Here is an 11,457-nt window from a genome sequence, read left to right as displayed (position 1 = left end):
GTTGAGGTGTTCAATAGGAACAAAGTTTAGTTTAAGTGTCCAAATGAAAAAAAGGAACAAGTTTGAGGGTCTGCATATGTATTTGGCCATTACAAATTGACTGAGTCAGAGTGGTATCATTCATGTGAATAATTATGCATGAGCATCCCATTAAATCAAAATCTAGACAGCCAATTCAATTCAGTGCAGCGCAAACATGAGTACTTCTGGATATTCTTTGTGGTAGGCTTTAGTTGACTAGATACTTGGCATTTATTAGATGCACATGCAAATTTCACTTTTAACGTACCAATTAAAATACTATTTTCTTCCACAATACATTCAAACTGATGCCCCGATTATAGGCTTCCAAGTGCACTGCCAAACATTTGGGTCAGTCACTGTAAACCCCAGGGAATAAATAACAAGAACTAACCTAACCCCTAATGGCTAATACAATATGAGACTCCGATCAGGAAAATGTCCCGCAGTAAAAACTACTTGGACTCAAGTGAAATGCAAATAACGACAGAAACCATAGGATTGTGATTCAGACCAGCAGGGTAAACATAGGAGTCCTGGAACACTATAGAAACCACTTGCAAAGACCGAACTAACGAAGAGACTACATTGCTATAATTGCAGCGACTTAGAAATGTGTTACAAGTAAATGCCAAGAATAGCTGGGTCATATCTTCCTCACGTCGGAGTTTGAACTTAAACACTGAAGCATTCAAGGAAGGAGATTCTAAGACATTACATTCTGGGGTAAAGAGCCCCATTTGATGGCTCCCACCCACTTGAGAGCCTTTCGCTTTCACTCTTGGAGAGCTATAACTATGGGGCTTTTCTAGCTTGAACGGGAAGAAATTCATTAAGAGGAAACATAGATTTCATGTAGCCCATCTAAAAAAGAACTATGCTTCAATATTAAGCAAGTTCGGATAAACCACATGAATCATCACTGTTCGTGTTGCTCCAATTAAGCTCATATCACTCCAATATTATATAAGATTAAATTTTAAATAAATATAAAATATACAAGAAGTCTCTGTATATTCTACTAGCATATAAATCTCTGCTCCGACTAGAAAACTCTTAGAAAGCAATGGATCTAAATTAAAGGTAAGAATGAAATAGAACTACTAGTTTCCAGAACTGTGCAACAGCTGATTGCTGCCTTTCAGGGTACTACAACCATTACAAGTCTGCAAGATGACCCACCCATCTAATTTTCACCCAATAATTCGTTCTGGCTGAAAAGCTCCTCCTGAACAGGAACTTCTTTCAGTTGTTGTGATGAAACAACGTCAGCAATAGCTTTTTTAGCAGCCGCAGCCTGATCGTCATCCACGGCAGTGTCTGCCTCAGAGACAAGTTCATTTTGCTCGTCAGAGGCATCAATATCCAGCTTTGGAGGTGGAACAAAGAAAGGAATTTTGCCTCTTTGCCAATCATGGAGAACCATCTTGGCGGCAGTCATATAGTCAGGTTCGCCTCCCTGTATAGCACAAATAAGCTTATATCAAGTAAAGTCTGTCACTAATGTCTGGACTATCATAAGCACAAAATTAAAGCAAAGTATACACCACACATAGTTGAAGGATGTTAAGCACATTGCTGAATTGTTAACCCAACTGACCCAATATGCTAATCACTAAACAGGTTGGGCACAGATAAAGATTTTATAGCAAATTCCAGAGGAATAAAGAAATGTGCACGGAAATATGCATGTTCTTTATCTAGTCTAACTATGGTGTCAAAGATGCAACATCCTTCATTGTTCCAGTCAGCTACGCGTCTCTAAATGATGAACAAGAAATGACCCAAAAAATAAAAGATAAATAAATAAGTGGACTAGTTTTAAGTACTTAAATGAATACCATGACACCAAAATTTTCCCTATGTATAAAAAAACAGAAAATACATATTTCCACCAGCTCAGGGAAAAAAACAATTCACCAAGTCTGACATGACGAACTACACTGCTAAGTTTATATAGTTCAATTGAGATAAAATGTACTTCTATGGAGATGCCTATTGCTTTAGCAAAACTTTTCGTCACTTCTTTCGATATTCATGCACCCTACAATTAGAAGCTTAACCCAAGCAAGAGGACAATCTAACTCTGCTCCCCCCCCCCTGGTTTACAGCTCTGGCAGTACTGTTCAAAGCAACAGCACGATAATTCCCGCATACAGGACTTTCTTTCTCAGCCTGAAAGAGCTACTTCACTATCAACACCCATTAAAGCCTACTTAGTTTCGAATTATTTTGTCCAAAATAACACAGAATAATTGCTACATATTTCTTCTTCTTTTTTGAGATGGCATATACTTATTCTTTGACTACCCAATTGTTCAGCTAGTGAGCTTCATTTTGTCCTACATGAACTGATGAACAATAAAAAATCATTTGAAGTTACTAGTCCTATATGAACTGATGAACATCAAACAAAATACTTTTAAGTCATCACTACTGGAGAGGTGAACGGGAGTGTTCAGTTTACCTTCAGAAGTTTGCCTGTTGACTTGCATAGCTGAAGAAGAAAGTCATTATCGTCAACCCTGGAAATATCACAAATATCATTTCAGCATCAAAACAAAAATTCTGCATACAGATTTTTTGGGGCGTCAACATACGCTGCCGAAATAAACATGATTTTTGTTTTCCTTGGTGAGATCCTTCACCTAATGTATAGATATAAAAATATGATGAAGCAGAAACAACTACACTATTTTACACTTCTAGCTATATGAGGAAGCAGGCTAAGCAAACTAGATGAACATCCTGCCGAATACTTGGGGAATTTAGGATCCTAATCGAATGATAGAGAAAATTTACCAATCCTTTATCTTATAAGCTCTTTGAAGATGCTCCTTCTTAACACGGTTCAACACTTCACCGATGTGTTCAGCAGCATCCTGCAGGTTTGTCACTCGTACCTGAAGACGGTAGCCCAAAGTTTTAAGTTGTTTGAACTGTTAGTCAAAGAACCTCATGCTTACAACAAAGAGGAAATGGACATCTATCAAGGAATAGACAAAGAAAATATTCATCAACTGAGAAAGGAGGAAAAGGAATGTCTAAGGGAAGATGAGAGATCCTATACAACACAAGATGATAAACCTTTCACTAGTAAGACCAGTAAATCCCGGTTCAGTGGTACATATCCAACTGGCAACAAAATTAAAGCACAACTCTTAGCAGGTTTGGTCCATCAGGTTCCAAGTGGGGAAGGCCAGTATCTATTTAACAGCCGTACTGCGGTTTTTTACTTTATATTTCCCTATCCAAATGTATTCATGAATAAATTCTTCCTACATCATAACTATGGATCTATTGGAAACAGCCTATCTATCCTCACAAGGTAGGGGTAAGGTCTGCGTACACATTACCCTCCCCAGACCCCACGGTGTAGGATAATACTGGGTATGTTGTTGTTGTCTACATCATAACTATATGATGTGCTCATTTGAATGACAGGTAGAAGTGCTCACCTGATAGGCTTATTAAGAAACATGACCAAATTTTCAATCCAAAAAGATTAAATGCCAACAATAACCTCAATCAGGAAAAATATATCAAAATACTTAAGAATGCGAATATAAGTAGGATAAAGGGTCTCAATTTCATATGAGAATCTTTTTCGGGCATTTTTCTCTATTGAGGACCATAACTTTTGTCAGGCTAGATCATCTAAGCACATCGAGTCACCTCTGCCTTAAAAGTCCTTTTTACAACAAACTCATTATATCAGCCAGAAAAACAGAAGTAAAGCTGTACGTAAAAATAGGAAATTATATCAGCCGGAGAAACAGAAGTAAAGCTGTAGGTAATCAAGCAAAAGTAGAAGACACATACCACACCCTTCAAGACTATATCTGTTTCCGAATCATTATTCTGATAAACTACACCAGGACAGTCGATCAAGAAGATCCTCTTTGTGAGTGTAATGTACTGCCAAACTTTCGTCTCTCCTGGGATAGGAGCCACCTTGCAAACCTAATTCCAAAAGAAGGGAAAAAGGTTAGTTCCCCTACCAAATCAAAATGGATGTGGTGGTCAGAAATAAGCTAATACTCAAATTAAGATTGCATTTCACAACTCACATGATATGACCTTTTAGACGCCAAGTATAGGTGATGCAAAAGCAATTGCCATTATCCAACGAGAAAACAAGTTTCCTTTATGTATTATTTTAGGGAGATGGTGAAGGGAGAAGAAAATTAAGCTCTAGAAGTATATAAATATTTAGTACTCATGAATCCAGTCAGAAACAAACAATAAGTTCACTATTGACCATCCTTCGTTTGATCTTTTTAGAAGCAACGTTACTCAACAAACAAAATTTCAGTTGGGAACAGCTTGAATAGCCGAAACACAATTCTCAAGGAGGCAGATGAGCTATACAGGAAAAACAAGCATTTCAGAAACAAAATGAACAAAGCCGGCACAACTGCCTAAAAGAGGCAGAAGTATGAAGGAAAAGCTTACATTCTTTGTGCGCAATGTATTAATAACTGATGACTTGCCAACATTGGGATAACCAACAAAACCAACAGAGATTGCTTGTTTGTCGCTCTTTATTCGAGAAAACTGTCTCAGTACAGACAAAAGAGAACCCTGAATGCAAAATGGAAAAGAAAATAAGTTACAGAAAAAAGTTATCCGCAAGGGGCACATGCACATGCACAATTATCCATGGGTTTAGAAATATAGAAAAGAACATGAGCGAAGGCATTATTTTACACATCAAGTATGGTGTTTGTGCGTATAATTGCATTCAGAGGTGAGGCAAGGTCAGGAGATATTGCGAGCATACCTTTCCAAAGGACTTGGTGACACTTGCATGAAATGCCAGAGTTGGATATTCCTTAGAGAGTACTCTAAGCCATCCCTTTGTTGCCCAAGCAGGGACCAGATCACACTATATAGGCAGAAGAAAACATCAACTGATTCAAGTCCTGAAGTAAAGATTAACGTCCGGAAAAGCAGATTATAAAAATTGTGTAGTATTTTTGAAAATAAGGCAAACCTTATTCAGCAAAAGGACCATATGTTTATGCTTGCAATTTTCTTTCAAATGCTTCTCTAAATGGTAGCACCTTGTACCTCGGGGGTCTCTGGCATCAAGAACCTGCAAATCCAGGTTAACCGCAGTAAGCCAGGACAGCCAGCATTATCCTGTTCATCTAAAATATCCTTAATTCTCCATAGCAGACAGAGAAAACTACATCATAACATTACATGTTCCACATGTTCCATAAGCAGCAGACAGATCACGGCAGTGAAGTTTTTTTTTGGATAAGGTAAATAATTTTATCGATAATGGTAACTTTCTTGTATATAGCAGCATACACAAAAGTAGAGAATCTAAACATAACAGGATTCTTACGAATGACATTCAATCTTGTATATTAGCTGGAACTCATGGGTGCACCAATAAGCAACAAGGAGCAAAATCATGGCAGAAAAGCTGTGCCCGGTACGTATGGTTGGGTTTACACTTGGCTACAAGTGAAAATTTGCATTTTCAGCAGGAAAGCTTTTTAAAAAAATAAAGTTAGATAAATCTCATTAAACTAAGTATCAAGAAGGTACTCAAATCATACATCTTACAGCACATTTATACAATTACAATCTCAGAGCTTCTACAAAATACACAAACTGTCCCAAATTTTCTATTGTATTACCCCTATATCAGGAAGAAAAAAGATTTTGAAGACGCCACTTTTAACAATAGCTAATTGTATCAGCAACCAATACCATCCTCCATATTAGAAATAACAGGGATTTTAAAGGCACGATACAAACCTGAACGACTACATCAGAAGAGTCTATGACTTTGTAAAGCTCGCCCCAAATTCGTTTACTTTGTCCTTTCTCAAACATTGTGTGCCTAACAAGATCTCTGAACCCATCTACATTTTCATCCATGGAGGTGCTAGCACCATGTTTGTCTTCAAAGGCATCTGCGAAAATTGAGAACCAAAATTTGTTGAAGCAAATAGCTACTTAAGTGCTTAAGCCCAAAAAAGGAAATTTTACCCTTAAATTTAGCAGCCAGGAGATGATTCTCAATTCATACCTTGAGACACTTCAGCCTTCTTGGCTAGAGAATCATAATCTAATGCCATAAGCTTGGGGCGTTTCCTCTTCGCTTTAGGTCCAAAGGCATCAGCAAAAGGCGCATTGTCAAGAAGATGAACTCTTGCTTGCTTTAAAAAAAGAAAAAAGAGAACAATATTAGCAAACAGAATGCAGAATTAAGCATGATACCAGCAAGAATTCGCATCAATTTGCTAATTATTCTATACACGTATATATATATATACTTACATACATGTAAGTATAATATATGTGTGTGTGTGTGTCACAGGAAGCTCGCTGATCAAATAACAATATGTATGCATATAAAAATGATACTCCATTAATCAGTGAGCTGCGAGGAGGTTCACATTGATTAAGTGGGAACAGAAGAACAAGTTGATAAGCTCAAAGAGAAAGCACCCATGCATACCTTCTGGTGATCATTTAAAAGGGACATGGGCAACTTCCTTTCCTTTAATATAACATTGTAATTACTGGAAAGCCGACTTGATAGCTCTTCTCTAAAGAATTCCAGTTCCTTCTGGTTAACCACCCGAGTATTCCCTGTAAAGTCCCCGAAAACCATATCCTAATTCAGTCATTTCAACATAGTTCATCCATACACTAAAAACGCATATACTGTAAATAAATTAATTGATCAGACAGGATAGTTGAACAATGAAAATTCAAGTAATTTCAGCTGAAGTAAAACATGAAGACTCCCTACTCCATCACAACTATTACAACTTCGAACAAATCCAATGCCAATTCTGACTAAATTTCAGAGTTCTATCAAACCTAATAAAGCATAATATGCTCAGTTTGAATTACAGAGAAGCGCAAGTGTGCAACTTTTTACATACCGAACCAACGGCGATCTGGTTGTATCCGAGTAGATGGCAGTTCCTTTGATTGTAAGTCGTGCTTAATGATTTTACCCTTAACGTCGCGCTTAGGCCTGGTATTATACATCTTAAGCCGCCGCACAGTGGCGGCGCTACGGCCGTTTTTGGTTGCGCTGCCATCTCTATTGCCGTCTAAGGAATGCTTAGGCTTCCCCGATACATTCACCGACCTCTCTTTCGTCTTCGCCATCTCCGTGCGAAGAATAAAATTAGGGTTTTTGGCGTCGGCGAAAGCCTAATACCCACAGTTTTAAGTCTCGGATGGTTGGTGGAGTCACTCCACAAAGAATGGGGAGAGAAGCGGCGAAGTGAAACCTAGCTGTCCAATATGTGTGATTGGATGTTGTTCTGAATATTACTCTAAGCTGCTTTAACTTTAGCTTATTTACCTTTTGGCATACAGACCTTTCAATTTTGCTTATTTTTTCTTGGAATACCTAGTTGGGGTACTTATTGGGCGGATCGGACAAATATTTACACTTATAGGTTTGGCTTATCGGTTATCGATTTATAAACATAGTAATTCACTAGCCAACCATTAAGACATCAGACGGATTGTATTGAAATAGTAATTATCGGGTGATTTATCGGCTAAATTAAATAGACAATACAAAAAAAATAGAGAACTAGAGATAACGAAAAATTTAGGTCCAAATTTATTTATATGATATTCTTTAATCCATGTGACATGCAATATTAAGTAAAAAGGAGAGTAAATAAGTATGTGGTATGAAAAAAAAATTGACAACTCAATTGAAAGAAAAAATATTTTTTACGACGAAAACAAGTTAGTTAACTAATGCACAAACAAATCTAATTCTTATCTCATAAAAAATTATGTGTGACATGCAATTCATGTCTGACCAAATTCATAGTTGAACTTTGAAGAGCTAACTGTTGAGGAAGACGACCGTTGCCAATGTTGAATTGAGAAATTAGGAATTTAGGATTTTAAGTAGTACTTTATATATAAATGGGTAAAAGTATAAATATACTCTCTTCGTTTTAGTTTATGTGAATCTATTTCCTTTTTAGTCTATGCCAAAAAGAATGAACCCTTTCCATATTTGGAAACAATTTACTTTTATGCAATGATTTATAGCCACACAAAATATATGTGTCTCGTTTACACCACACGTTCAAAAGTCTTCCATTTTTTCATAAACTCCGCGCTAGTCAAATGGGTTCACATAAATTAAAATAGATGGAGTAATAATTTTTAACATGTTAATTGTTTATCCGATAAAAAAATTGAGTAATCCGCTCCCAACCCCTTAAGTCGTTAATTATAAAATTTCAATCTGTTCACCAACCATTACTCCGATAACTCGATACCAATAATCCAAAAAGTCAATTTTACGGTTCGATTAACAGTGATAGTTCGATTTTGAACAACCCTAATACCTAGTACCAAATAGTACTCCTACTCAATGGATATTTAGAACTTTTCGACTTAAACGATTGACGTGAAAAAAAAAGAGGAAGAAGAAAAAATAGAATTTTTTGACAAAGAAGTGATTTACATCCTTTACCAAAAATTTGTTCTCATTTAAGAATATAACTGTTTTTAGTTTTATAATCCTATTTCTTTTTTAAATAATTATATTGTATATCACCCGACCCAGTTCTATGATCAAATGAGCCCATATTTGAGATCTTACTCGTTTGGACTTATATTGTATATATCTTGAAACAAAAGTTTCACTATTTAACCCAAACAGTTTTCACTCGTCTCTTCTACCTCTTTTTCTCTCCACTTTGGTGGCCACCTCCTATAAGTTGTTACGAAGTCAAGATTTTGATATTAAAGTAAAAAATTAGATTGAGGGAGTCAGAGGATTTTCAAATCTAAAATTTTATGAAAGGATCATGCGCAAATTCGAGTGGATTATATTGAAATTAATTGGTAATAGTCGAAAAGGCTTCAATCTAGAGATTTGGTTCATTTGGACTAGTTTGTAACTCTTTGAAAACGAACTTGGTGAGGTAAAATCGGGAGAAGACGAATTGGTTCTTAGTTTTTGTTGAAGTGTTTTCAAGATTGAAGCTTTGGACCGAGATTTTAAGCTTATTCCAACTCATGTTTTTTTTTTGTGCAAATCCGAGGAAGATCCATTTTGGTGGAAAAAAATCAAATGGGTGTTGATTAATACTGGTGAAATTATTTGGTAAAGTTAATAAATATTGAAACAGCTTGTAGTAACTTGAATCTAGAGTACTCTGTTGATTGAGTTTGATTAATATTGGTTTTGGAAATCATACCAATTGGAAATCATATAAAATTATAATAAGTGAATAATATTGTATAATATTGTATATTAGGTGTGTAAATACTGTTATACAATATTACTCATTCTATTCGCAATTTTTGTTAAACTTTGGAAGCCGGGGTCTTTCTTTTGAAGTAAGCTTCTATTTCACATGTGCAATTAATACTAGATTTGTTTTTTTGTGTTGGTAAAATACTGGAATATATTATTATAAATTCCATATATAAGTAACAAGTTTATACAAAGTTACACATTTTATACATATATACCGCATGTGGACTTAAAACTCAAATTAAAAAAAAATTTCTCGAACAATCTACGTATAAAGTTGATTTTTTGTTGATTTTTCTGTCCAATTACGAACTTGTAGCAATTTTTTTCCAATTTTTATTTTTTTATTTCTGCTATTTAGAACTTGGAAAAGTTTTTTTTTTGTAGATTTTTGATGTTTGGCATATTTCGATATGTGTTGATGTTACTTTGCCCATGTTTTAATCACTTTTTGATGTTATTTAATCTTTAAAACACCCAACATGGTGTAATTATTGGTTTGATGACTAATTAAGTTATGTGTGACGATTTAAGGTGTTCGGAGTGCAAAATATGAAGAAAAGGTGGTTTAGCCAGAGGAAGAAGGGTTGGATGCGTCGCATCCAACCTAGGAAAACATTATCCTGCATGCAACCTTAGCAGTGAAGTTGGGCCATAGCGTCCACCATCGCGTGCAAAGCTGAGAAATAGAGGACAAGGTGGATGCGTCGCATCCACCTTCGCAGAAAAAAATTGAAATGGAGGACAAGGTGGATGCGTCGCATCCACCTTAGCATCAATCCCTGAAGCCGAATTGGACTAGGAATAGGAGAGCTTTGGCCCACGACTTTTGTACGCAATATATAAGCTAAAAACGCCTCTTTTAGGTTATCTAACATATTGGGAAGGGGGAAAAAGCCATGAAAAAGCTGTGGAGGCCGGAATTCATCGAGTTTCATCTTTCTCCCACCAAACTTAGTAATTTTTATGTTTCTTTATATGATTTGTTGTTTGGCTACCATGTCTATGTGGAGCTAAACTTCACGTTCTAAGGTTGTGGTTCTTTCATGAATATTGTTATTCGGATATTGATTTTGACTTCTTGATTTATCATATTAGTTTATTTATTCAATCTTGCACTTAATTATTTAATTGCTTGATCACCAATTGAATATTATCTACGAATCTAGAATTGAACTCGAAAGTGGGAATCCTATATTGCATACAGGATTGAGTAGGGCAAGTTCTTGAACTCGGGCATCGGGGAACGGATTCGTAGTTAGGATAGACATATACCTAATTGCCTTGCTTGGTTGATTTACAGGAATTATAAATGCGTTCTTGTTGATTCTAACTCCATAGACATATAGGCGTTAGGTTAGCTTGAATAGGCGAGTAAGAACTCGACAGACTCTTATGAGCATTAACCCTGTCAACCAATAAGCTAGATAAATTAGTCGGTCAATTCAATTGAAGAATACAATAGGATTGTTAGATAGCCCATAACCCTAGATCGTTTTCATTACATTGATATCATTAAAAATCTGCTCTTTCTCTGTTCAAAGTTTATTATTTATATTTTTCTTATTTAATTAGTTTAGAATAAAATATTTTTAGGTTTAATTCTTGTTTAGATAATTAGGATAGTCTAATTTAGTTAATAGTTAATCATAAGTCCTCGTGGGTTCGACATCCGACTTTTAGTCACTTTATTACTTGACGACCGCGTATACTTGCGTGAGTGTGTTTGGTCGCAACAAGTTTTTGGCGCCGTTGCCGGGGACTTAGAAATTAGCTACGTGACTAAGTTAAGCTTTTATTAGATATTTGTTTTCAAGTTTTAATTTTCAGTTTGCCTGGTTTGTGTCAACGCAGGGTTTTCTCTCGAATGCAGAGGAGTAGAAGTGCAAATAACCTCATTCCTCTTGATCCAGAAATCGAACGAACACTACATAGAGTGAGAAGGGAACACGAAGCTAGAACGAGAATAGAAAGAGATTTGGACATCGCAGTCCAACCACAGCCAATAGATATGGCAGGCAATGAAGAGCGTCCGGTAATTGAAGCCGCAAGGCCCAATCTTGCGAATATGACTCAGGCTATTGTGAAGCCTGATATCACTGGGCATTTTGAACTCAAACAGTACATGGTACAGCTGATTCAGTCCACAGGACAATATG

At 36.2% G+C, this 11,457-nt stretch overlaps 1 protein-coding gene across 1 annotated transcript; it reads right to left on the bottom strand.

Annotated features, from left to right (window-relative positions):
- Positions 1 to 965: 965 nt before the first annotated feature.
- Positions 966 to 7,336, bottom strand: LOC107822540 (nuclear/nucleolar GTPase 2). Its single transcript, XM_016649096.2, has 11 exons — positions 6,936 to 7,336; positions 6,503 to 6,636; positions 6,071 to 6,200; positions 5,797 to 5,954; positions 5,018 to 5,119; positions 4,805 to 4,909; positions 4,477 to 4,605; positions 3,844 to 3,984; positions 2,824 to 2,924; positions 2,489 to 2,546; positions 966 to 1,480 (listed from the first exon to the last, which is right to left on the bottom strand). The coding sequence occupies exons 1-11, from the start codon at positions 7,165 to 7,167 to the stop codon at positions 1,208 to 1,210; spliced, it is 1,563 nt and encodes a 520-aa protein (XP_016504582.1). The 5' UTR covers positions 7,168 to 7,336; the 3' UTR covers positions 966 to 1,207.
- Positions 7,337 to 11,457: the final 4,121 nt, after the last annotated feature.

The sequence above is a fragment of the Nicotiana tabacum genome, chromosome 2, assembly GCF_000715075.1.
Source record: "Nicotiana tabacum cultivar K326 chromosome 2, ASM71507v2, whole genome shotgun sequence".
Classification (NCBI taxonomy): domain Eukaryota; kingdom Viridiplantae; phylum Streptophyta; class Magnoliopsida; order Solanales; family Solanaceae; genus Nicotiana; species Nicotiana tabacum.
This window is presented reverse-complemented; position numbering and strand designations above follow the sequence as displayed.